The following is a 27,880-nucleotide window of genomic DNA, read 5'->3' on the forward strand; positions in this document are numbered from 1 at the left end:
ATTTATTTGTGTGGTACTGTGTTTATTTCCGTTTCAAAACAATCTCGTCCATCTTCTGCATCTTCCCAAATGCTGCCAACCTACCTCACATCCTGCCTGTCACACACAGAGAGATGTCTTTGTAGAGTGCCTGAGGTGAAGTCTAACCAAAAGTCCAACAGTGCGCTTTAGGATGTGATGTGAGCCCCCGCTGAGAGTCCTGCATGAAGACGTCTTTTATTTCTTTTTCATACTTCTGTCACACTGATTCTGCAAGGGCGTGTGAAGAGTGTTTTCAGTAAAGTACATTTTGAGGTCCAACAACTCCGCTTTTAGCAACTCCCCTCTGACTGTGCTGGGAAAGAGAGAATGTCTTACCATAATACCTCTTTATCAAGGACATGCTGACATTTGCACATGCTTGAAGTACTCTCACTGTCCTTTTAGAGAGGGGCCTTTTGATATGGAGGAGTTGAGCATTTAGCAATCTAGTGTCTACTTACCATATGTTTAGAAACATCCAAGAATCACTACCCGCGCTGCATTTCAACCTTCTAGAGTAGCCACAGTGTAACCCAGTCGGTTTGTACCTGACTTGAGTCAAAGTGACAGGGCTCATGACATGCCCAACCTCTGCCCACAACAGTTAGAGTATAAAGAGAGCTATTAGCCTTTCTTTCTGAGTCTCATTTAAGTGTGGGCTGGCTTAATGTGTGGCCTTGGGCTGTGCAGCTGCTGCCTGTGAGCGTTACCTGCGCCGTCTTTACTCCTGGGCTCAGGTTTACTGCTGACTGCAAGGGTTAGAGGAGATCCGCCCTTCAACCCTGAGACGCACACAGACAATGTGCTAATCTGTGGCTGTTATACAGAAAACAGTGTTGTTCTGAATCCACTGCAGTCATGCTAACAGTGGGGGTTGTGAGTCATGTGAAAGTGAGAGACACCTCAGCTAAGCTTTTCCTTAAGCACTGTGGTCTTTCACAATTTGTCCACTTACTGTATATATGGTCTTTAATGGTCACAACTGTGGCTTTCTATATTTTGGTATGAAAAAGATATTGTTTTGAACTTCTTATGAAAGGCCAATATGACATTTCAAATGATGTCTTGATTTGATCGTATTTTCTGATAACACACTAATGCCTATATGTTGTTGGATGTTGTTGTTTGGTTCCAGAGTTAGTGTTGCTATGGGAAGAAATGATGTGCAATCTGAGATTTCCTCATCCAAGCTAATAGCCTCAGAGACAATACCAATATTCTTTTAACCAAAGTAACTTACAAACAGGGGCTCTTCAGAGGCAACGCGCTGATACAGAATAGTAACTTTGAAGGCTTTGAGTGACAGTATTGATCTGTGGCCAGGCGGCAGAGAAGACTGTAGGCCGATGTTACCCTCTGACTCTCTGTGATTCTATATGCTGATGTTAACTCACATAAACTCACAAAGCTCTTCAGGGGCACAGTAGGCAGACATGCCCCCCTCCTTCTTCTCCTCCTCCTCCTCCTCCTCCTGCACCCAGACCACAAGAGGCCACGGTCTTTGTTGGAACTGGTTACTAAGAATGTTTTGAAAAGAGTATAATTGCAACCACATGAAGCAACAATCTGCACTCGGGGTGAAATTGTCTGAATTGAGACTACAGTGTGTGCTTGTGTTGCGTCTATCGATATTCAAATTTGTCAACTTTAAAAAATGTTAAATAGCTTATTTTCTTATTTCCCTGCCAATGATTATCATGTAAACCCTATGGTGCTCATGTGTTGACATACTGTATTGTATTACACATTTTATTATGACTGCTGTAGAAATCCTCAAAAACAATCTTGTAACTGAAATACTCCAAACGCATCAGCTAAAAAAACAAAAGCCTGAGATTACAGTCACCAAATTATTACTCAACGAAGACGCATTGCTCAGTAAAAGCTTCGTCTACTCCGGGATTGAACATCTGTGACATTCTTGTGTAAGAATTGATCCCGGTTCATGTATTTCAATCACGTTTGCATTTCTCACAGATGTTTTGCCTTCCAAGTGTCGGTCTGTTCCTTCATCAAAGGCATTCATCAAACAGATAACAGCCATCCAACTGCTCATATCTGAAGACTGGTTTGAGCATCAAGAAGAGAGATTCAGACATGATAGGATGCTTGTGGCATTTAGAGGACATTTGTTGGCGCAGGTTCTGTATGAATGAATTGTTTGAGGACATGAAAATGTGACAGCGGCGTCTTTCATCTCAGTTGTCTCATTCTGTAGGTTGAAGACAGACAGCAACATTTCTACGATGCACATATTTAAGGCAGCGTACTGGATGTCTACTAGCATGGTGCAATGTTGCATCAACGGCAATCCATACTTTAGCTTCCTTTACCTCTTCAAAGAGGGCAGCAACAAACTAAGTGCATTTTATAAAAGATACCCACAACCCAAACTCGCCATGATACAGAATCTGAATCTGCCTATTGTATGTTACTCTTTTGCACATGGGCCCCTTTCATGCCAAAGTGTAAGTAATTGAGCTGTATGTGTGATGATGTGAGTGTTAGAGATAGCAACAGATATCTCCCCAGTGTGTGACCCCTGCCCAGCAGGCCTCTGACAGTCTGAGCCAGGATTTGAACCAGCAGCTGGCTCAACACTCACTTTTCCCCCCCGGTTTGGGTCCAGGGATGTCTGCAGGGATCAAAGACTAGGGGCCAGCGAGTAGCGTGTGAATGCAGGCTAAAATACTTTTAGTGGATTTGTGTACTTTCAAAGAAACTATGTGGTGATGAAGCCTATACATTAAGTCCCACTTATTCCGGACGGCGCTGACGCACAATAAGTCAATGCTTTATTTTCTTTCTTTTTTCTGTCCCTACAGTGCCATCCTTTACTTTCACACCAACAGGTAAGCACTTTCTTACTTTTTTTAAACTTTATATACAATATGGGATGTCTACTTTTATTCATTTACTGCACAGTACACGAGCAACAACCTCTTCAATACATATGTGAAACACTCATTTTAATGGCCAGAGCAGCCTCATTCCTAATAGATTCGAGCCGTTTACTGTAGAAAAGAAAGCGAGGGGACATTCGGTGAGCACCAAGAAATAACGAGTCAAAAATGGGCACAGCTTAGAGATCTACCTGCTAGAAATAAATGTTCTACCAAATGCTTGGGTCGTGTCAGAGCGTAATGCTTCTAGAGAGGCAGGCCACACTACTGAGAGGCTGTTAAAACTAGTGGTAACTTGATCAAAGTGCTGCTGGCAACTTCAGAGGGGATTTAAGAGAATGACACACCACCAGCACTCCAACATACCAATTAGATAGGCAAGCGGTAGCGGAGCTAAGGAGGTTATCTTTGAATTGAAGTGACACAGTGTAAAACAGATAAAAGAAAAGCTCTCTGTGCCTCTCTATCTTTCTTTCTCTCTCTCCGTGCGTTTGTATTTACAGTCCTCCTTTTTCTTCCACTCGTGGACTTTCATCCGTCTGAAGTTCTTTGTTCCCTAGAGGTGTGTCAGGGGTGTTGGCAGTGCTTAGTGCAATGGTGAATGTGAAACAGTGAATGGGTGAGAGGAAGTAAAGGTGAGAGAAGGAGAGTGAGAGAGACAATGTTGTACAGTTTGTGGTATGGCTGATCCTGTCTGTGCAGAGGTCACATATAAACAGTAGCAGTGTTGTTCCTGACTGCCTCGAGGCTTGCAATCAGGTAGAATAATTGCAGTCGCAAGCTTATTTTGTTTGATCTGCTGGAAATCTTTCAGGTGAAACCCACTCCTTGATTGTGTGGTTAGGTTTCTGTCTCTTTAAGAAGAAAACAAATCCCTGTGCTGGTAGCCGGTGTGAAACCAGGACGTCACAGTGCCTTACGCTACAATTTTAATCTTGAATTAGATTGTGATACTTTGGTTTGCATTAGAGAGAGCTAATCTAAGAACTCCTCTGTCTGCATGCAAAGGGCCAAAGCCACACTTCCTGTTTTGAAAATGAGACAGAATCGACACAGCTAAGGCCCGACCTCCTCCTCTTCCACCTCCACTCCTCTCAGGGAAAAGATTGTAATTCAAGTTGGAAGTTTATCTCTCCTTCACACACCGGCAGCTTAGAGCTCCTTGAAAGAGTCCAACTTTCAGTGCGCAGAGCTTCAAACATACTGAACCCAAGCCAGACAACCAAAGAGCTCTGCATCTCTGTTCTTCATAAGCCTCTTACATATCCTCCTCCTGTTTCTGTTGCTGTACGTGTGTGTGTGACTCAGCCGAAATTATGCCACACACACACACTCATTTACATTCTCACATAAACTGATACAATAACTCATACTTGTTAAAAAGTAGCATTCCCATCATCGCTCACAAAACGGACTATTCATAATCAATATTAATAATTGGACCTTCTATGACGATGGCAAAGATGCTGATGTGATGACAGTAGTAATAAATAATGTCGGTAACTTGTTTTCTCTCTTTTCAGTGGCATATCAGAGAGGAGGAGAAGGTGTAAGCAGCGCTGGAAGGTACGAGTTTATTTATTGTTTTGAGAAAGTCTGTTTAATAATATTTTAAATACTAACCACATTTTGGGAAATTGAACGAGGATGGTAAAGCTCCTGAACAGATGAGTAGGGTTGGGCAAGTGTACTTCTTTCCAACGAACACTAGGGGGAGTGCTGAGACTTTCTTAAGCAGCAGAGAGCTGAGGAGGGGTAAGGAGGTGCATTAAATATGTTATGATAACAGGAACAAAGCCCCATGTAGTCTGCCAGGAGCCCATCCTCATCCTATATGGTGGAGAGCCACATCCAACCACAAGGCTGTGCCATAGCTTCACCCTAAAACATGAATGGAGATACATGCACACACACATAGCAGTAACGGCACACCTCTTCATGTTGTGGAATGGTGCATTGTGCACAAACACTGACATCTGAGACTGTGCGCATGGCAAACACTGCATCAACTTGCTACCACATGTTTACATATTGCGGGGAAATAGTGAAAATTGAGTATGCAGACAAAAAGAGGAAATATGTATTTAATTGTTGCCCTGTCTTTACTGAGAGTACATAATGTACACAGCGCTGACTGTAAGTGTACATGAGTGTGCGTGTTGTTCATGTGTGAATAAATAGTTAGCTTGGAGCCATCAGCAGTAAATCCATATTCATTATATTATCCAGCTCTATGATTGAATCCCATATGCAGCATGGCTGTGTCGGCTCTGCACAAAGACAATGGCCATTCAATATCAACACACAACTGCCGGGGTGATTGAGGAGCTATTGTGAGATTGTATTTGGCTGTGCAAGACAAATGTGTTCATTACCCAAAATGAATCCAAGAAATGAGTCATTTGAGAGGGAACGAGGAAGCGTAATTCAATGCTAATTCAGTGTTGGAATATGCAAACTGGAAGTAATACTGTGGGCATTTGAATACTGAAACAGTATATGGCCCTGGTAGAGTAGCCTGCGTTCCCTTTGTATGCTAGATTGATTCATTTCATGAGCAATAGAAGGCTATTTATTCCCAGCCCTTTTAACACTCAGTGGTTGGCCTGAGGTCATGTTGTACAGTAGAATCCAGTTGATCTTGTATTGTATTGGGAATAAAGCTGGAGAAAGGGGAGCAAGGCATGGAAACAATAGAGACGGATGGCCAGGCGATGACGTGAAGGACTGGTCCGCCTGGGTTTCTCTTCTGGTGCTCCAGTTTCCTTCTGTATAGCTAAACAAAGTTGTTTTTTTTTTTAAATGACAGAGATGTTTTGTGACATCATAGAATCTACTCAGGGAGCATTTGCGGTTCACTGGCTGTTCAGGACGCACATTTCGCAACATTGGGAGTGAATTTTATCTGGTTGTCTAATCCAGGCAGTTCGCTAATGCTCGTGAGGGCTTAGGGAAAGTGTCATCGGCTGTGTGCAAGTCAAGCACACACAATCTATTTAGCTGGGCTTTTTTCTAATGTGCTCCCCGGGCCTTTGTGTGTGTGTGTGTGCGTGTGTGTCTGTGTGTGTGTGTGTGTTTGTCTGTGGCTAAAAGGCAAAAAGTAGTAAAGCTGGATGTTTCCTATTCTCAGCTGCTGGATAAATAAATTCCACATAATCTCTTTCAAATCTTGTGCTACTGTGGGTGTTTCAGTTCATTCACATAAATGTTATTGTGGTGTTGGCTTAGTCTCTTACTATTGTTAACCATTTAGTCCCATTTATTTTACAGGCCTGGTTTGCTAAACATTGGGGAATCTGCCACTCAGCCCTGGCTGGCAGACACATGGCCCAACTCCTGCTCCAACCACAAAGATTGCAGCATCAACTGCTGCACTGCAGGCAATGGCAACAGCGACAGCAACTTGGCAACGTACAGCCGCCCAGGTATGTGGTGCCGACACTTCCGTACGTAGGAGACAACCAAAATAAACACTCCCTCAAACGCAATGATGCAGTCCTTGACAAAATAACGGTGGAGATAACAAATGTAGGAGCTGGTGGAATCCACGGTGCAAAAGGAAGCAAAATCGGATATCTGGGTTACCTCCCTGGAGAGTTGTTCTGTGTATCTCTCCTTTCTATAGCTTTCCACAAGAAAAAGACCTGAAGAAATATTAGGATTAAGAGAGGCTGTGTGCTTGTGTATTTGATTTATCTGAGGTTAAAGTAGAGCTGTTTTAGGCAGGAAATAAAAGGAGCACACTGAGAGGGGCTTATGGCTCTACTCTGTTGCTAATCGAATTGCTCTGCTGATTTCCATACTGTTGTTATAGCCGGTAATGTAATTTCCCTTAAGTGCTCAGTTATTTAAGAAATGTGCAGCGGGCGAAGAGGTCAAGGCTGGACTGCAGACGGTGGCCAGAAGCAGAGGAAGAGAGAATGATAGCGGGAGAAGTGTGCACCTGGAAGACCAGATGGGATGGGGGGAGGAAGGAGTGATGACGAATGCCTATATGCTAAAACATACACTGAAATGTATGAGTGGAGGTGGAGAGCGAGAATGTAGGATAGGTGGAGAGGAAATAAGGGAAAGCGACTTATGGAACACCACCAGTTGGCCTTTTGTTTATTCAGCACTAGTGTAGTTGTCAAAAAAAGGGAGCAAATGCGGCCTCAAAATCGTATACACTATTACTATACAATATACAATACTGTATGCACACACACACACACAAGGTGACCTATCACATCAAAGGGAGCAGAGTAAAACTTGTAGCCAAAAACGTCAGCGTGGATGACACAGTTATTCATTTTCAGCTGTGACCCAAGTCTTAAACAACCCTTTCCTTGGAAACTTGGACTGTAATGAAATGCTTTATGTTCTAAATTAGGCACTTTGGGACTGTGCCTTTAAGGGCAGACCATAATTCCTGTCCAGCTGTTCTGCCTAATATCCATCCAGCCATTCAATAGTTTCTGCCTGCTTCAAACCTTTCCCAATGAGGATTAATAATTCATTTTGTCGACATAGTCATCAAGTTTAGTTTTTCCTTTGTGCTAATCAGCCGTCTGTGGTTGAAGTATTCCACCCTACCTTAACATGGTGTAAGATGTTTAACAGGCTAAAGGCAGCTCTCACTCTTCGCATGACACCCCGCTGTATGACACTAAGGAGCTTGCCAGACGCATGCTTTGTGTGTGTGCCAAACTAAACTCTGTGAACATTAAGAGGATCACTGACTAGGTGACAGTGCAAAGAAATAGGACTTAATGTCCCTTTATCTCAGCCATAGGGGCGCCTTCACACATCAACCTTTGAAGTGTCGAACTGTTCCGTGCTGCTGAAATGTGAGGCGCGTGGCGCTAGTGGCTACGGCCGGCCTTGGTATTTACCGCAAGGCTGGCTCTTAGATCTGCTGGAGGATTTGAATATTTTATGAGCCAGAGAAAATTGGATCTGTCAGTGGCGCTGTGCTTTTACTGCGAGCCTCATTCCAGGTCTTTGATACAGACGTGTCTTTCTGTCCCTCTCAATGAGCAAAGATGCTCCCACCGTCAGATGGAAAATAACAGAGATGACACCCACATTGAGTCATGGATGAGACTGAGAGGAGACTGAGCGAGAAAGGTGTTATACCACCTGTGTCAGTCACCTAAAGTAGATCATCATTTGGCAAATATAACTGAGACTATAAACGGAAATATGAAAAAATGTCTCTCTAGTGTCCCTCTTTCCAAAGCTTGAAATTATTATGTAAATGTTTTTGCTTTCCTCAAATAAATGCTTTGATCTCGACGGTAGATCAGAAGATGCCCTATTGTTTCAAACTTTCACCAAACTGGCATACTGCTCCTAAGCTAATCAGCTTTAGACGAGATTGACTAAATAACCTCCTCATGTTCTCCAGCCGACTGCATCGCCAATTATAACAACCAGATGGAAAACAAGCAGACCAACCTCATGGTGCCAGATTCAGGAGTCTATGGAGACGTTGACTTGTCCAACAAGATCAATGAGATGAAGACCTTTAACAGCCCAAACCTGAAAGATGGCCGCTTTGTGGGTCCAGGGGGCCAGCCGACACCGTACGCCACCACCCAGCTCATCCAGTCCTCCATCATGGGCAACAACGTTAACTCAGACAGAGGAACCGGAGGGAGTGGAGGAGGAGTCCTGGGTGGAGGGGAGATGAATGAAAAACACTGCTGGAAGCCCCCCTCAGTTCAGCAGCAGAAACAAGAAATGGCCTCCCAGCTACAGTACAACATCATGGAGCAAAACAAGCTGAACAAGGGTGAGTGTGTGGAATACTCAGCAGCCATGGTTAAAGAGGTCATCTCCAAGCCATGAACTTCCTCCACTTGATTTTCCCCTCTGTCTTCTCCTCTCTCCCGGCTCATCCAGCTTCACTGTGGAAGCCTGTAGAAGAGTTCCATGCTCATATTTTCCTCGGTTCTGTCTCTCGCTCCTTTTCAGTCAACATCACTCTTTATTTCTGCCTCTCTGTATGGCATTCATGTAACCCTTCATCATCCGCCATGCAATCATGTTCAATCTTTGCCATTAAATGTGGGCCAGGCCTGAATTGCTGTCGTCATGTGGTATCCGGGTTTTCTTTTTGTGTTGAAGGCAGGTGTGAGTGTTTATCTTTGGTGTCGGAGTTCTAAAGGACAGACAAAGATATTTAACCGCTTTGAACGAAGCTATCATCACCTTATTGTACCTGCAGAAGGGAACCACATCTGGTGTGATCGTTTTGAGATTTTTTTTCTGCAGATGTTGCATGTGTTCACCTACTCACCTGAAAATGATAAAGCATGAACTGCATGCCTCTTGCTGTGTGTAACACTGTACACAGTGTAATGTCTTTTCATGGTATACAGAATTTCACTTTGCCATTGCGAAATGGTTTTGTTCTACCGATGAAATATCGTCCTTCATTTCCTTATTCATTAAAAGTGGATGCTTTGCTTGCAAGTTTCTGAGTTGGCAAAATGTCTGCCTGGGGCCGTACTAACTATACACTCCATTCTTCCCACCTTCAGACCGCTACAGAGGAGGGGACAGCCCTAGCCCTATGCCAGCCACTATCCCCTACAACCAGGCCCATGACATTCACACTGGAGGCTCCTACAACAGCTCCGACCGAGGCAGCAGTAGTACCTCCGGTAAGAAAGTTATGGCATAAAGGAAAAAGCAGAACAACTTTTTAGTGAAATAATGACTTTCAATGACGTTTTTGAGGACATACCATACTATGACATTTTATGACTTTATTATTAACATACTGTATTATGACCTATTTGACCTAATTTAATTTAACTGCCAAATCTTCCCAGCTTATTGTTATTCTGAACCATATAATCACACACAACCCCCGGCTCTATTTGAAAATCCCAGTATTGCTCAAAAGCAATAAATCACTTTGAGATGCTAATAATGCATGCTTTTAAATGGTAATTTGATTAATTTCCATGTCAGCTTACATTGAAGAGAAATTGAAAGGGAGATGCCTTCAGAAAGTGGAAAATTGCAGAACAAAAAGAGAAGTGGAAACTGATAACAATGACTCCAAACAAAGACATGAGCACAATGGCATTTGCTCGTTGTTCCTTGTGTTTTCTGGGTGCAACGTCATCCAAATTTGATAAAAGGAGCCTTTTAAAAAAAAATGAATTCTGTTTTGTTTCTCAGTTTCTCCGTTAATTGGCTCTACTTTAATTCCAGTATGGAGTAGCCTAATTTCATCAGGGCCTCAATGTCTGTCTGCGGACAAGGACAAATGATAACACATTGCAGACGGCACGCAACACTGCCACCTTAATGCCATGTATCCATTCTGATATTGCGTTTGAAGTTCAAGCCATTAAGGAGAAGCCTTTAGTGCTCGCTGCACCTCACAGCTCATTGGTTCACAATTCTAATAGTTTGGTATTAATTGGGCCCCTTCCTCCTACCTTTCCTCTTGGTACTTGCTAACACTGCTGTAGGGAAATGGCTGTGTTTTATAGTATTTCCCATCATTTATTAGCTGAGAGGTATGTGTGCACACTTGCATAAAAGTGGAGGGTTAGCATTAGCCTTTGCACTCTTGCATGTAAAATGATCTTTTCTTTGTCAGCCAGTCGTGTTAATGTATTTTAACTGCTGTCAATTCCTTGCTCATTACCTTGCGATTTCTTCAACATTAATAATTGATGTGCTTTTCAGAGACAGAGTGAATATAAGTATGTGTGTCTGCAGGTGTCTTGCGACTGACAGTGTTTTTTTTCATTTTTGAGCAGGGAGTCAGGGTCAGAAGAAGGGAGTGCGCACCCCCAAACTACCCAAACAGAGCACAATGAATTGGGCTGACCTTTTGCCCCCTCCCCCTGCAAACCCACCCCCAAGTCGGAGCACAGAGGAGTACTCCCTGTCGATGGAAGAAAGGTGGGACATGTCTGCACAGACACAAAGACACAGACGAGCTGACAGGCATGCACACACTATTTAAATACGAGTTCATTCTTCTCGCCTTTTCTGCCGTTTCTCGCCTCCATTGGAAGCATTTGCCCCAAGGGTTTCCTATCTATTAGTGCTAGGCTCTTGTCAAACCTTGATAGAAGGGTGCCATGAATATTCAGTTTATGTTTTCCTGGCTTCAGTATATGAAAACATTCGTTATTTTTGTGTGAGTGATATGACGGTAACGATGCTTGTTTCCCTCGGTTGGCAGCTGTGAACCAGACATGCAGTGCCCCATGCCCCCCTCTCACATGTACCTGCAGCCTGATGAGCTGGAGGAGGAAGAGGAGATGGAGATGGAGAGGGGGCCCACTCCTCCCATCCGAGGGGCAGCCTCTTCCCCTGCAGCTGTATCTTACAGTCACCAGTCCACAGCCACTCTCACCCCCTCACCCCAGGAGGAGATGCAGCCAATGCTCCAGGACGCACTTGACAGCCATGAACGCAGGTACACCTGCGTGATGTCTACTAGCGAAACAAGCGGCAACAGGAGAGTGTAACGGTGTAAAGGTTTTCAGGGAATTTATCAATTATTTGAAGCCTCAAAGAGAATCACAATCTCCCAAGTATTTGAAATTCACAACTCTTTTTATGTTTTAGCTCATTCATTCCAAAGCCTGTATTGAACAGAGCTCGTGGCCATTTTTCAAAAGCAGATCTTAGATTTGAGATTGATTTCTTACATTCTTGGGAGCCATTTGTTTCAGCTCATTTCAGTACAGTACATAAATCGACTTGCAATGGTTTGATTGTTTGAAATAACAAAGATATCACAGTCTAAATATTAATATTTGTCCAAGTAATATTTTTTTTTTTGTGGTAAACCAGCTGTGAGCAGGAATTCATCCTTGTTAGTGCTCAAATAAATGAAGACACCATAAATTCACGATTAAGCTGCCAAACTAAATAATAATTTACATCATTGTTAGCATTTTTTTTATTGCTTATCATCTGGTTCTGAAAGAGGACAATATTGCTACAAACTCGTTCAGAAAATCATCAGAATGAATTTAAATTACATGTGATTTGCAGTTTGGTCCCATGATGCTGGTATATTTAACTTTTTATACATAATATATCCATTCATGACGTGTTTCTGATACTGCATGTTTCTTACCTGTTGCAGGCGCCACACTGTGAGCCCCCCAGCCCCTCCAAGGCCCCTCTCTCCTTCACACACGTATGGGTACATCACCAGCCCATTGGCCTTGGACACTGATGGTATGGAGGAGGAGGAGGAGGATGATATATTGGAGGAAGAGGAAGAGGAGGGTGACGAGACAGATGCAGAGGTGGCCAAGATGCACTACCACCACACACACCCCCACACACACCCCCACCATCCCCAGATGCACCCTCGAAGGTTGCTGCTACGAGGGCTTGAACAGACGCCCGCGTCCAGCATGGGCGACCTGGAGAGCTCGGTGACCGGCTCCATGATCAACGGATGGGGATCCGCTTCTGAAGAGGATAATGTCTCTTCAGGGAGGTCCAGTGCCGTCAGCTCATCAGACGGATCATTCTTCACTGATGCTGACTTCGCTCAAGCGGTTGCTGCAGCTGCAGAGTATTCAGGCGTCAGGGTGGCCAAATATCCCAACACACTGGGTCCCGAAGTTGGAGGAGCTTCTGGTAGGTTTTATTATATAGTCGCCACATCCACAAGAAACGATACTGCGGAAAAATATAAGGAACGGTAAAGCAAACTAAACTATCCCTTTGTTGCTTTTCTCAGCACGAAAATACCAAATAAACCCGCCAAGCCACCGCCCTGGTAGCCCAGTGTCCACAGACAGTAACATGAGTATGGCAGCTGTACACAGGAGGCCTCCTAAGAAGCAGAAACAGCATCCTGCAGGTCATCCAGGAAACCAGCGACGTGAACCCTATAATGAAGGTACACATGAATAACTTGCAGTATTAACAAAAACACAATAATTAGGATTTCAAACTATTTTCAAAAAGGAAGATACCCAGTAAACTCATGTGGGATGTGTATTGCATGTTATTGTAGATTTCTACCCGGATAATTAATATCAAGTGAGCTACTCTGTTGCTACAAATATAACTTGTGTATTTCTATGTAAACTTCCTGTTCAGGCCTGAAGTTTAATTTATAGAAAATAAATTATGTTGTGGCCTATAATATTGGTCTGACTGTGATTTGAAATATTGCAACTATCATCTACTAACTAACTCGTAAGTTGGTAATGGGTATGAACAGGGTTGTCTGTAAAGGTACTAATGACTTAATACAGCCAACAGACTAATAGAGAGAGATAGACACAAAATAGTTAAGCTGTATCCCACAAGCACACAGATGGCCAGTTTGTATCAATGACTCTGCCTCCATTCCCTCTACAGATATGGGAGGGAAAATGCAGTTTAGTGTGATGTAGTGTCCGTAAATGACTGAGTTTGGATCATCTTCTCTCATGTGTTTATGCACACGCATACATGGCATTGCTCCTAATCTGTGCAGTGCCGAACAGATCGGGCGAGTAGCGGGCTGGAGGCCAGGGAGGAGTGGAGGGGGGGGGGGGGTTGTCTCAGGGGAGTTCTGCCCAGCTTGGCTGTGCTGACACTGGGATGTCTCTCCACTCCAGCCACTAATGAAATTGATCCAGGTGCTGTGGCTCATACTGAAGTGCCACCTTTTACTCGGTCGGAGTCGAACATAAACTAAACGGGGGCTAAATACCGGAGCAGCTGTACACAGAAGGAAGAGCTTTGACCTTGTTAAGTAAAAGAGCAATTTACTTTTTACAGCATCATTCTTTACAACACACAGCCTACCAGTGGGGGAAAAAAACACTTTTTCTGCCCGTTTCCTCTCGGCTTTGATGTGTGGAAATATCTTTTTTCATTTATTTATCACCACACAATCACTCCGCTGTGTACAGTATGTGCTGTCCCAGAGATGGCTCTCCTCTTAGTGTCAGGTGTCCTTGAGTGTTGGAAGCGCTTGAAAGGGAGATTTAATATCCAACTCACTGGGAGCCAGACCAGCTATATCACTGCACAAAATCCAACCCCCACACCCTAAACCTCCGCCTCCTGCCATCGTCCTTATATCCTGGCTTCTTCCCCATTCGCTGCCCCTCCCTGTGAAATGATCTCTCCATCCCGCTCTACTCGCTCCTCTTCTCCCAAGCTCCCCTCTCCTCCGTCTTTGTTTGAGCAGTGAGGGGGTGGACTGACAGCTCTGCAGCTCTGTCTGTCTACCAGTTCTCCTGCTGATTACATTTGATCTGAATGGATTGTTTTTCATTTGGAGGTTATATCCCCCCCCCCCCCACCCAACATTCTGTAGTCTGGAAGGCTGGTGCTGAGGTGAAGGAAGGGGATTTCATTTAGTTAAGGAGGACAGTAAAGCAATAAAACCCTGACATTGTTTGTAATGCACACACACTGTGTGTTTCTATAATTTGTTTGTTTTCGTCTCTTTACCTTTCCATGTACTCTAGACTGAGACTACTATCCAGACAGCCTTACCTACTCATTTCACCCTCGTTTGCACAGTGGATGCAGATGCTCCAAAGTTATATTCCCCCACGTGATTCATATTGTATTTGACTCTAATGCCTTTGTCTACCTCCTCTCTGTACTTAACCCTTTCCTGTCTCTCTTGATCTGTCTCAGCCTTGTCTGCTTAATTAACCACCAGGCCCTCCAATACACCCTCCTTGGCAAGCCCAGAGACACTTTTCAGACCTGAGCCCTGTCCTCGCAGATATTCACTCATAAATCTAACGGGCGCTCTGCTCTTCCCTAGTAGTGAGGCATATCTCACAGACTGTGGCATTGATCGGACTGAGGCATGACTCAGGAGGCAAGAGAGATATTAAAAAACTGCAGACGCCTCTCTCTATTGACTGCCCCCTTTTGTATTCAGGAGGAGTGGATGGAGGTGTAGGATAATCAAAGGAGTGTATTGAAGCTGCCTGATTGTACCAACAAGACATCATCTGCCCCTTCTCCACAAAGTCCAGTGTTCCACAATCTTAAAAAGTCTAAGGTTGCTTTCCAAATGAAAGCAAGGTGTAAGAGTTGCCACGTGATACGTTTATTAGCTTTCTAATCCTGTGTGGATTATGAGCGTGGTTGCTGACAAACTCATCCTTCAGGTCAGAAGCTGATTAGAAGATGAAAAGCCATTGATCGCAGGCAGACAAGGCTTTTTTCTCTGCATTTTGTTTAGCTGGCAGTGTGATGTGTGAGAGGCCGGGTGGCCCACTGGCCGGCCTCGTATGAATAATGGCTCAAGGACAAGCAGCATTGATTCATTGACGGGGGAGTTTCGAGCAGGTCAGAGAGCCAGCTGCTGACCGTCACGCTCACCTCTTCCGCCTCTCACTCAAATCTCATAAATATCTATCCAGATTCAGCCTCTCTAATGCCATCTGTTCTGTTTACTGTCTGTACAGAGGAGTTTCTGTTCGGCATAGCTCTGTGTACACACACTGCAGCTGTGTATCACCTTGCAGGTCTGAGACATCTGAGTGAAAGATGATACACACTAAAGTTTCAAAACTTAAAAAGAACAAATGTTGATGTCTGTGGTTAATGTTCTTTCTTCCTGTGTTTATCCTTCAGGTCTCCCACCTCCGCCAATCCCACCTCCAGCAGTGCTCAAGTCTCCTACACACCCCTCCAAGGCAGTCCTAGAGGGCCGGGGAGTGATTTCACCCAAAGCAGGGGAGGTTCGAGACAAGAGAGGAGGAACGGGGGGTTATCGGCCCAGAGAGGGCTCGGACCCCAGAAACACCTCATCTGAACGCAAAGACGCTCAAGAGAGACAAAAGACTGCTCATGGAGGGAAAGGGAATAAACATGAGGGTAGCACCGCCAACAGGGCACGGCAACACCCAGGTACAACAACAAGAACAATGTGAGGGTTTCCCTCGATCCAATGTGCAGTGTTTTCGAGAATTCCTCCGACAACTTTTCTTTGTCCCTAGGTTCCGAGGACATTCTGCCCTATAGCCGACCCCAGTTCCCCACAGTCAACAGCCCCCGGGACCCAAGCTCTTCCAGCTCCATGTCCTCGAGGGGCTCAGGGGGTCGGCGAAGAGGAGAAGGAGGCCGCAGGAACCCTGCAGACATGGGCCTTAACACCGCGGGGGCCTTCCAACCAGGAGATGAAGAGCTTGAGGTAAACATTACAAAGTCGTGTAGGTGATGAAAATGTAATGTCGTAAAAAGTTAGGGTATAGGTTGTCAATATAAATTCATAGTATAGAATCTCATATTATAGTAGGTCATGTCAAAAAAAGTCAACGTAAAGTGTCATAAAAAAATCGTGGTATTGTAAGTTGCCAGGATATCACGAAATAAGTTATAATATATATATATATTTTTTTTTTCATGAAAATGTAAAAAAAAGTCTGAGTATTGGTTTTCATCAAAAAGTCATATTATAGCATGTCATAAAGATGTATTAAACAAAGTCGCAGTATAATGTTGTTAAAATGTAATAAAAACGTATTAAAATGTCATCGAAAATTTATAAAAAAGGCAAAGTATTGTATGTTGTCAAGAAATAAGTCAGAATAGTATATCACTCAACAGATCACACCAATACCATAATAAAAATGACACATTAACAATCTCGATACAGATCACTTAGATTTCATTTTTAAAGATTATGACCAAGATACATACAGTACAAACGTGTGTTACATTGTTTTCTGTTGTCCAACTATGTAATCTAATACGTGATGTTTCTAAATGACCTCAAACCCAGTTACACATTTCTATACTGCAATGTCTTGTTACTTACTGGCTTATATGTACAGAGATAGAGATATGAAAGATGGATGTTAACAAAAAATGTTTTTTTTTCACCTAGATGGCAGAAAGCTGAAGAACAGACGAGGAACTGTCCTGACTTTTCCAAGAGTGGATTACCATTGTTTCTCTTACAATTTTAAATATCTCAGTATTTCACCATCATGTTGGCTGCCATTATGCTGTACATCAGTAGTGTTTCTTTACATCTGGAAAACAGACCAATGTTTTTTTTTCTACCTTATCATTTTCTATGTCCATTTAAAAAAAAAAAAGGAAAGTGTGTCTGAAGATAAAAGAGTGCATTCAAAACAAAATACGCAGTAGTATATTTACGTTTAATTCCAATGCAATATGGAGTGAAATCTTACTCCAGACATTGACATGACTCTGCTTGCCTCGACAAGAGCTTTGGAGAGCCCATACAGTCAGTTGTTACTGTAATACAACAGCTGCAAGCAGAGAGGGGTGGACTGTGTGTAAATATACGTGTATACATGATGTCTTCTTGTTTTACCCTCTGTGGTACCTCAAATTTGTCTTCCTTTTTTATTTTGTGAATTCTAATTTTATTATGCCAGTAAATATAATTATTTTATCATTTCCATCCATGTTGTAAATTGCTATATTATTTAGCTGCCCCAAGAAAGTGCCACTTTGGGATTTTCTTTTTCTTTTCTTTTGTAATGCACTGTTATGTTTCGTGTCGATGTCAATGTTTGTTATTTGTTTTACTTTGGTTTTAAAAGCACAATCACTAAACTTTATTTTAAACCATTCTATCTATTAACCTTTTTGTCTTACTGGAGGAAAACAGGTGTGACAAAAAAGTCTAGTTAATCCTGATGATGATGATGATGATGTAGGTTAAGGTTGCTGTTTACGAAGGCTGGGCTTGAAAGGAGACTCCTTGCGTCGTGATTGTCTCCCTCTCCAGTTCTGATGCTAGCTCAAGTGTTGAAAGACAGTTAATGTGAGTCATAGCTGCAATGTATATATCTTTTCGCATTGACCATAAACTCAGCTATTGCACATTAATCGAAATGGTTATGTTGTCTACTAATGCACTTAAACAAATGTCAAATACAGGAAATAAGAGTCACTTTGGGAATCTGGAGAGGTTGTAATTGGACAAGAAGAGTCTCTTTTCTTGATAAGGCAGTGGTAAGGGACCCTTGTTTTTAAGGAGGAAGGGTGCTATTGTTTATTCATAGGACATCTGCAAGCATTTGTTTCGTAAAGCAAAAAAGAAGTAATAAAAAAAGATGAATAAAAAATTCAAACTATACATGTTCCTGTGGTATTGTGTCAACCTGAGAGGATAAGGACTGTCTTTTTCTTAATGTTAATTAACCTGTCAACAAAAAAAACAAAGTTATAAAAATGCATACGTTGTCGTGCATTGGCGAGGCTCTACAGCAGTGTTAGAGCAACTGTTATGTTCAACAATTACAGATGCGTTTATCATTAATTCATCACATGCACCTGACCACAACAGGGATGTCTGTCACCCCCGATGCTTGTTCTTAACCCAAAAAAGTCATGACTAGGTTAAAGTATTTTTATATGGAAAAATCCATATTATTGTATGTTGAAAAAGTAATATATTATGTCATTAAAAATGACATACTGTAGTATGACAAAAAAGTCATACTACAGTATGCTATAAAAAGTCATAGTATGTCAAAAAAAGTCATTGTATGTCCAGAAATGTCATAAAATATGTATAGTAGTCAAAAAAGTCAGTAGCCTACAGTATGTTGAAACAATTTCATAGTGTAGTATTTCGAAAAATGTTGTGAAAGAGTCATAGTATAGTATGTTGAAAAAAGTCCTAAAAACAGTGATAGTATATGTCTAAAAAAGTGAGAAAAGTCAGAGTATTTAAAAAAAGTCATAGTACAGTATGTTGAAAAAAGTCATGACTAGGTCAAAGTATTTTCATATGGAAAAATCCATATTATAGTATGCTGAAAAAAGTCATAATGTATTATCAGCACTGTTGCTGTTAGCACCATTAGCTGAAAGCTAAGGTTGACTAAAATGATTTATCAAATGCATACACTTTCTAAACCATGCCATGAATGCACTGGGAAACCCAGTACATAAATACATTCGTAGATACATCCTCAATCACCTGTTTGCATAGCAATACTTGCGTCTGCTCTGCCAGGCATTAGAGCCGTCAACAAAAAGGACAACAAAGAAGTATCAATTTTACAAGTTGTGTTGGATGAGCGAGGCACAACAACAATGCTAGAGCAGCTGTTATGTGCAACCATTACAGGGAGATATAGCTATTCATAGGGCCTGTATCACTAAATCATCCCATGTATCTGTACCAGTGGTATCCACTCTTATTTCACCTTTCAAACAATCAATGATCTTTATGTCACTAATATCAAAACAGACTTACAATTAATGCATGGGAAAAAGTATTTATGCATGCACATATGGCCCTGCGACATTAAACATGGGGTTGACTATGTTCATGGTAATGAAAGAACACATTGCCAAGAGCAACCGTGTGGCAAATCTGTATTAAGCTTTGGCTACACATGCAATGAAAAGGATATTTTCATGTGATTGGTTTACAATATACAAATATAGCAGGATAGTCATTTTTAACCATTAGAAAAAAACTTTACTTAAAAAAAAAAAACTAAAAAGAAATGTAATCTCAAACAATTTATTTTATGTTATATGGTTATGGTACACAACACTAACATTTGTGGAGCTATGAAAAACGATTCATACAAGTTTACAAATACATTTGTTATAGCTTTAACTGAAAAGCATCACAATAAAGCTCAATGTCATTGCATCTACTCCATTCTAATTTGAAATCATCCTAGCTGGCCTCACCCGAGAGGACACGATGTACTTCAACAACCACAGTCAAGGAGGGAACTATCAATATCCTTGGCTCAGAGGCTAAACAGCCATTTCTGTTCTGTACAGTAGCTATTCAAATGCATTACCCAATGCCAATTCCATCAGTGTTTGCCATTACTCACAATATCAGTGTCCCATGTCATTCAGTAAAGGCAGTTGGAGCCATCGAGGGACGCTAAACCCAACGGTGAAGGAATTATATTGAATTTGACAGACGTAGATTGCTGCCAATTAGGCGTAAGGAGGCTTCAATGAGGTTACATAAGAGAGCAAACACAGTACTCCTCTTATTTCCCATCACTCACACCGGTGGGCTTACTGCTGACGCAGCAAAACAAAATATCCATAAAATCAGAGGATGACTTTGGATGACACACAGAGAGTTCTAGACAGAAACTCATCCTAATTAGAGACCAGAATAAATGTGTTCCAGTTTATTACATCTAACCTGCCTACTGCTTGTTCTCACAGAAGCAATAACCTGGCCTATGGGAGTCTTTAATGTCAACCGCTGTCTGTCTGGCTTATTGGAACACCAGTGATGAAGAAAGAGAGATGGTTCCTCCCCTTTATACTTCCTCCTGAGCCTCAAAGAACTGGAATGGAAGTTATGTTTTTGCAAGCTAATGACTGGCTGCACAACCGAACATCCTGGAGCCTCGGGAGACCGACGGCTCCGAGTCCTCTGCTCAAAGCCACCAGAGCGATGACAGATTATATTTCCACTGAACTCATTTACTGCAACAATCGGTGGATATTCTTGTCCATTAAATTTGTGTTTTGACGTCAATTTTTAAATGTAAAAAAAATACAGGAATGTACAGATGTAATATCATCAGAAGCGTAACAACATATTCTACAGCATTTCTACATCTGATATGCATCGTTATCTTTGGAAATGAAATGATGTAATTAGTGCCGACATTGGATGTTTACAGAGCAAATGTTTAATTAATAACATCAGTATAGTTCAGTATGTGTATTATGGTTTAGCGATGACACTGTGGTCTTAGAATTCTCACCCCCTCCTCCTCTGCTCTCTCTCAGCTTTTGGAGCTCCCTTCCCCCCTTCATTCCCCCAGGTGTTCGCTAATAAGCCCCTTTCTAAACAAGAACAAATTTGGAACAGGGGAGAGCATCCCCTTATGCCTCCATCCATCATTTTAATGAGTGGAGGTGTGTCGAGGCCCCACAATGAGATGCAGGTGATTAAGGATATTAAGCGGATACACTGGCTGCCAGGGTTATTCACCCCATAATGGCATGAATATGCACAATGAGGCTGGATGGTCTTTGGTCCGGTCCTTACAGTTACTCTACCTGTGTGCTCTAGGGAAGGCTCAGAAGTGCAGTGGCATGTCTACAGCATTAGAACTGGGGGAAGGGGAATTGAAAATGGGGTTGCGTGTTGCATTTAGTACAATGATATTTTTTTCCTCCCTCACTTTGAAGGTCCTCGCGTATAATGTGAAAAATACCTAGATTACTGTGCCGACAGGATATCAACACTTATAGTATACACCAACTGTAATGCTCAGCAAGTGATTGGTAATAGAGCTAAAACTATGAGTTGATTAATAAATTCACTGAAACCAATGATTACCCATCTATCTTAATAACTAATTACTTGTTTGAGTTGTTTCCCAGTTTCCAGCCCTATAACTGTGAAGATTCAATGTTGTCCTCTGAAGATGGTAAAGTGAATATCTTTGGGTTTTGGACTATTGGTTGGACAAAAGGAGACATCACCTTGGGCTCTGGGAAATAGTGAGGGACATATTTAACGACTGTGACATTTAATAAACCAAACGATTAGATGATTAATTAGGAAGATAATTTGCAGATTAGTCGATCATGAAAATAAATGACTACAGCACTAACTGGTTGCAAAAATGTCTTTATGGACTGTTTGTAAAGTTGCATTTTTAGCACATGTTATCATGACGATGCATACATATTGCTCTACTAAACTATAATAATACATGTACAATTGAATTAAGAAAAATGCCTTGCCCAATAACTAATCCTTTGTTTAGCCGCAGTAAACAATGTCTGTCACACTGTAGATTAAGCCACAAAACTACACAAGCAGAAAGAGGTCTCGGTTAAAACTCGTATAATAATCTTAAACTTCAAAAGAACTAAGTGGACCACTGATTGCACTAAGAAGTCTTAAGTAACACGTCTTTTTCTTAAGTACATTGTACAGGTTCTGAGCACTTAAAATAGCACCTGCACACAATCAGCTTCACCAACGTCCCATGAATGAATGAGTCTGATTTCTCAGAAAGAAGAACATTTGAAGACACATTTAATATACCAATGTAAGTATGCCTAATTACTCTGTATAGAAATAAACATGTACACATCTGTAATCCACAGTAACCCCAACTCCTCTTCAAGCATCCTCTTTCTTTATCCCTTCAAATGTTTCGGTTTATCCAATCGATAATTTAAACTGCTGTTGCTTCCCGCTCTGTTCCAGCAGCCAGAAACTAATTTATTTTGTGCACATTCAGGCTGTCTCTCATTTCTGAACGCCAAACTGCTTCATTAACCTCCTTCCCAAACTAGGAGGTAATTAAGTGTACAGCTGTGCACTGTCTGACAACTCATCTTACTGTCGCCATCCTCCGCGCGAGCGTCGGCAAGGAAGCCGCCATCACAGGTGCACAGTGTGTAGACGGCTTACCAGCACCTCTCCACAGCCATTTACACTGCAGCTGCAGGTCAAACGCCACCTCTTCAGACAATCAATCAAAACTCATTTACGTTTAATGATCTCACCAACCGACTCATCATAATTTCACATCATTACAAAAAGTTGCTTTTAATCAATGTTAAACACTTTGGCTTGTTTCAACATGTGAAAATTGAGCGGAGAGGAGTTATTGTAAAAGATAGCCGTCACAGTGGGGATACTGCCAGACGTAATGAGAGAGGGAGTGTGAAAGCCAGCCAAAACCAAGAGTTTTTTTAATAACTGGTAAGTAATCTGGGTGATTTGTACATCCATGTGTCACTTAGCCAGTCATTCTAACCATCCTTATTTAGTGCCGATGGGGTCCACACAATTAACCCAGAGGAATACGGCCTCCTCCTCGTTGCGGTCGCCTGGAATCTTCCCTCCCTCAGCTTTTCCTCTGCCGTCCTCTTTGCATCTGTAAGCTGATCTCACCATATCTAACATTTAATATCACCAATGAGTTATCGTCTTTATCAAAGTGCTTATGATGATTATTAACACCGTTATAAGCCCTTTGATTAGCGAGATACATTCACCAGATTCACTGCAGTAGTTCTTATAATCAGCACTCTGAAAGAAGCAATATCAGACACCAAGCAGAATCCAAAGAGGCCAACCAGCTGTGGCTAAATTGCAGGTGCAGTCAGAGAAGAATGAAACAGTTTCATTTATCAACGCGTGCAAAATATAATCCAAACCGCCACGGTTTATCAACAAGGCGCTCAAAAACTGAAGTTAATAAGCATATGATGAACATTTACTGTATAGCACACACTGTGGTAGGTGGACACCATCCAATATACCGTGCATGACTCAGCTTTTAGTCATGCATGAAAAAAAATCTATTCACATAAGAATGGCGAATCTTCCATTTAACTTTAGGTGGACAAAAGCAAAAAGGCTGAACCCAACTGCAAGGGCACAGTGCCCACAGTGCCCACAGCAACACTGCGCTCGTACAGCGCTTTGGGTAACAAAGGCTCTCCGTATCGGCCGATACCCAAAACCTAGGTATCGGTATCAGGACTGAAGAAGTTGAATTGGTGCATCCCTACTCGTTCATGGACTCGTGGCAGCGCTCCTCTGCAGTTCACATCAGTGCGCAGCTGCAGAATGAATACAGAGGAAACTCTGGAGTCGATATTTTGTTAGTTTTGGCATAAAAAAAAACAGCGTATGATTGCAACTTTACACTAATTCAGAATATAAATAAAACCAGAAAATCTGCACATTTCAGGAAGTGGAACTAGCGGATATGTAGCTGCATTTTAGCTTAAAAGGCCTAAATAATGTAAGCAATTGATTGTTAAAATTGTGCGGAATAATTTGTCTGTCAAACGAATCAAATCATTTACTTCTACCTTCAGGATTTATCTACATTTTCAGGAAATTTAATCAACCATTGACACAAATAACTGGATGGCAATGTTTGCTTTTCCAGAAATGTAGTAAATTAAATAATGACCATCACATTGATGCAAAAATGCTGCAATAACCAAAGCTAAACAAGGGAGTGACCAAGGGAGTGATTATAAGGTTAGAAGGTTGTCATCGATAACCTTATAATCTTCAAAGCCCTACTTGAGATCCCGTTTTCATCAGGCGTTCATGTTCTTTAGTCTACCCGCCGTGGATTGTTGATGGCTCCTGTCCAAAGCAATTTTCCTTTCATTACAAATACGATTGATTTCTGCTAAATTATGAAATAGAACACTAATAAAAAGCCTTCCACACAGAGAGAAATACAGTGTAGGTGTATAAAACTACCACCCACTCATCTCCCTGTAAATTCAAAGAAACCCATTAGTAGGCTCTCGCCTTAGACAAGGTGTTCGGTATACCTCTAATGACAGTATTGAAATAACCCTTGAACCCATGCTACTCCTCCCCAAGGTTAGGAATGCCCAATGCAAACATAAAATCACACCATTCAAAAGAGACATGTTTTCATTGCTCAACAGCATCGCTCAACACGCTCAGCAAAACACTGACACGACCAATCATAGAGGCTAAATGTAAATGGTGATAGACAAAAGGCCTGGCGGTGCTTGATGTTCAGCGAGGGCGCATAATGGGGATGAATTAGGGTGTTTTCTTAATCAAATGACGTGGGGAGTGCTGGTGATTTGAATGGCTGGTGCTCTTCAGGCATTGACAGACAGAAAGTGAGGACAAGGGTGAGCAGGCTGTAGAGGTATTACAAGGAGGGAAGGATGGTGGCGGTGGAGTTGCAAAGGATCTGAGCACCTTCGGATTCATCTTGCCTCCATACCAAGTACTCGTTCTTCTATTTTTCTGTTGCCGACAGCCTGCTGACTGACTGAGTGTGGAAGATGAGACCAGGGTTCATCACGCCTTGTGTGGCCTTGGGGCTTTTTTCTCTTCACATAAGATGGCTGATGTGCGTGTGTTGCCATCTTAGGCTGTATACAGCCCAGCCATTTTTCTCTTTTATGACTGTGACCTACTTGAGAGCAACAGCTGCACCCTTTCATCCCCATTTATCTTTTTATTTGATATGTTTGTATGTTAACCAATTAATTCAAAGTAGATAATGGGAGTGATTGCTGAAGACAGCTCAGAATCATATGACTGGCTTGAGGTTGTATGTTATTTGACTGCAGTATATTTCTAGATCGTGTCCAGAGCTTGTTCCATCGATTATTATTTTTCTTCCTATCAAAAAAGACTAATGAGACCAAAGAATTCCACAAGAAAGGTTAATACAATATTGAAATGTCAGGAGATTAATGATATTGTTCTTTCTTCCTATGGTCCTGTAGGAAAGGGTGACAAATGTCTTGCCCTTTTCAGTCTGTTCCTCCCTATTTGTGATCTTTTTTCTCTTTGATCTTTTTACTCTTAGACTCCGTGTCTTTTTCTTTTATTCTCCATCTCCCTGTTTTTTCTCCCTCTCTTTGTCTCTTCCTCGTTCTCCTCCACTGACCATAGTCTCCAGATGCCAAGGACTTATCCTCACCACTGCTTGTAAATGCTGTAGCTATATGCAGTGACACAACACAGGAGATGGGCTGTGCTGTACACCCAGTGCGTTTGTCAGTAAATGAATAGCACTGATCCATCTTCATTAGGAGGTGGTGAGCTTTCAACATGCGGAGACTCCTTATGCACCACACCATCAAACTGTATATTGTTACATTTCAGCTTAGTGGTAGAGAGTGAAACGCCCATCTCTTGCAAGAGATACAAAAATCCTCTAATGTGGTTTGGTCCTCGTGATGCAGATGTTCACTGGTTTTATGTGTTCAGTGCTTCTATGGTGCACATATCAACTCCCCCCATGCTCCTGCAGCAGCCTGGCATGGGGTCCAAGTTTTAATCAACTCTGCATAATTGGAGTGATTCCCTGTCTTGCTGTATATTTCAATCCATCTGTATAATTACAGTGAATTAAAGTCTTTGTCAGAAGGAACGGGGAGGGAGAAGCCTCACACATACACCCCCCCCTCTCACTGTAGCTCACACAATTACACCATCTTGAGAGAAAGAGGAAATTACCTCTTTTGTCATCTCATTTTTCACTGGTGGGGGCTAAACGTGCATGAGCGTCAACAATAATGAATGCATAACTCCAACCTGTGAACAGAATATCTCCCATATCCATTTCAATATTACAGGTCTATCAATTAGCATCACACTTTAACAAAAATGCAGTGTTTTTCTGTCGGTATTTTCTGCTTTGGGACTGGTGGTAAGAGGAACAGCGGGGAACTGTGATCTTCCTCCTTGCTATGGGGGATATTGGCCAGCCATGGCTCAGTGAGGTAATTGCATCGATGAGAAGAAAAGCAGTGGCTTGCAGGCGAGCATGGGTCATCATTACTCTGTGTGAAGCTACCAGCCCTAAGGTAGGCCATTACTGCAGTGTGTCAATAGCTGATGCTGTTCTATGATAGAGGCCAAACGTTAGACCTCCCAGGGAAAAGTGATCACTTCCTGCCTCCAGGTTAAAGGTTCAGGCAATTACAGGGACGCCAATTTATCTTCCGTCTATACGAGGTGATCCTCTAATTTGGTCAAATAAGATCTTGCACTGCCAGCAACTGGAACAAAAATGGAGATATAAACATTGCGTCTTTCCTCTACTCACCATTCTCGACATTGCTCCTTTGATACCATCATTGGCATCCTAGTCATAGGCTGATCCCTGCTCTATATCGCTCTCATTTCCTCATCTCATCCATCCTGCAGCAGACAGCTACTATCTCTTACTCTATATGGCAGACATCTGTGGAGTACGGCCAAATCACTTTACTATCCCACAGGGGGGAACAGTCCTCCCATGACTTCCACCTCCATCCAGGAAGTCCTGCATTAACCATGAAGCTAGTTTGCCAAGTCATAAGGTTTCATTAATTTCATCAAACCTGCCAGATCCTTTACTATACAGTGTGGCTCTTTCCTCTCTTGTTCTGATTTCAAGCCAGTCATTGTTCAGTCTTGAGGTTGCGGTATTGTTTATGATGTAGTTGACAGGAAATATGCTGTACAAGTGAAGCTTACAAGTCATGGGAAAAAAAAGGTCATTAAGAAAATGATATCTCAGTAGTAGCTTTAATACTCTATTTTTTCCATGGTAGAAATGTGATAACCATGCTACATGTGGCTTCCTTTGACCACAATTGAAGCCTTCTTTATCGTCATTTATTGTCCTGTCTCTGAAGGTCTTTCGTTCTAAAACAGTCGTCTCTCAATCTTCAGCCCTTTATGAAACATTTACCACTGACCTTGGCCTTCTCTCTATTTTCACCTCACTACCTCTTTCCTTTTGACCCTCGCCCCATCTTTCCCTCCTTTTTATCTCTCCATCATTGTCACTCTGCCTGTAACTTCCCAGAAATTGCCGCTTTCCCTCGCACAATGTTTCCGACAGCCAATTTAGACAGTGGCAGGACGCATCTATCTCCTGGATGGCTGAGGAGTGCGGCTCTGTCTCTACGATCTCCCTGCCTCGCTCACAGTCTTACCTGCAGCCCTGGGCTCTCTGTGACTCCATCTGAACATTTTTGCCTCATGAGAGTTTGCTTTGGATTTGGCAGGTGTGAGCTCAGTTGCGTGGAATGAGAAGCATGTAGCGAACTGCTCCGACTTCAATATTTTTCCACCAATCAATTAATAATTTTAGTCACTTGTCAAGCAAAAAGTACCAACTGTTATCTGGTTCCATCTTCTCAAATGTGAGGATTTGTTTGATATAATTGCAAACTCAATATTGTTGGATTAATTTAAAGACTTATCATTGGAAATTGCAATGGCTATTGTCACCATGTTCTGAACCGTAAGACTAAATGATCAATTGGGGAATGAAAAAAAAAGTAATTCATATTTACAAAAATAATTAGCTGAAGCTCTAAATGTCCTTTGTGTGATTTAAAAACAGAAAAAATGGCATGACCTCTTGAAATCTTTTAATGTGCTCATCATAATAATTTATCGGACATCCACTAAACAACCCTTCAAGTCCCCTGTGTCACAGGTTCAGCTTCTGTAGGTTGGTCCCTCAGCATTAGGAACAAAG

At 42.1% G+C, this 27,880-nt stretch overlaps 1 protein-coding gene across 1 annotated transcript in view; it reads left to right on the forward strand.

Annotated features, from left to right (window-relative positions):
- The window catches only part of robo1 (roundabout, axon guidance receptor, homolog 1 (Drosophila)), a 196,704-nt gene extending 173,352 nt beyond the window's left edge, over positions 1–23,352 (forward strand). Inside the window, exons 20-31 of the mRNA XM_076100679.1 lie at positions 2,847–2,873; positions 4,448–4,490; positions 6,195–6,349; positions 8,314–8,700; positions 9,452–9,574; positions 10,691–10,835; positions 11,122–11,358; positions 12,037–12,542; positions 12,646–12,807; positions 15,507–15,782; positions 15,872–16,065; positions 23,224–23,352. Coding sequence (XP_075956794.1) covers positions 2,847–2,873; positions 4,448–4,490; positions 6,195–6,349; positions 8,314–8,700; positions 9,452–9,574; positions 10,691–10,835; positions 11,122–11,358; positions 12,037–12,542; positions 12,646–12,807; positions 15,507–15,782; positions 15,872–16,065; positions 23,224–23,352 — 2,384 coding nt within the window. The remainder of the gene's footprint in view (positions 1–2,846; positions 2,874–4,447; positions 4,491–6,194; positions 6,350–8,313; positions 8,701–9,451; positions 9,575–10,690; positions 10,836–11,121; positions 11,359–12,036; positions 12,543–12,645; positions 12,808–15,506; positions 15,783–15,871; positions 16,066–23,223) is intronic.
- Positions 23,353–27,880: the final 4,528 nt, after the last annotated feature.

Source organism: Anarhichas minor, unplaced genomic scaffold (genome assembly GCF_050575085.1).
Source record: "Anarhichas minor isolate MPS153535 unplaced genomic scaffold, ASM5057508v1 ptg000026l, whole genome shotgun sequence".
NCBI lineage: Eukaryota > Metazoa > Chordata > Actinopteri > Perciformes > Anarhichadidae > Anarhichas > Anarhichas minor.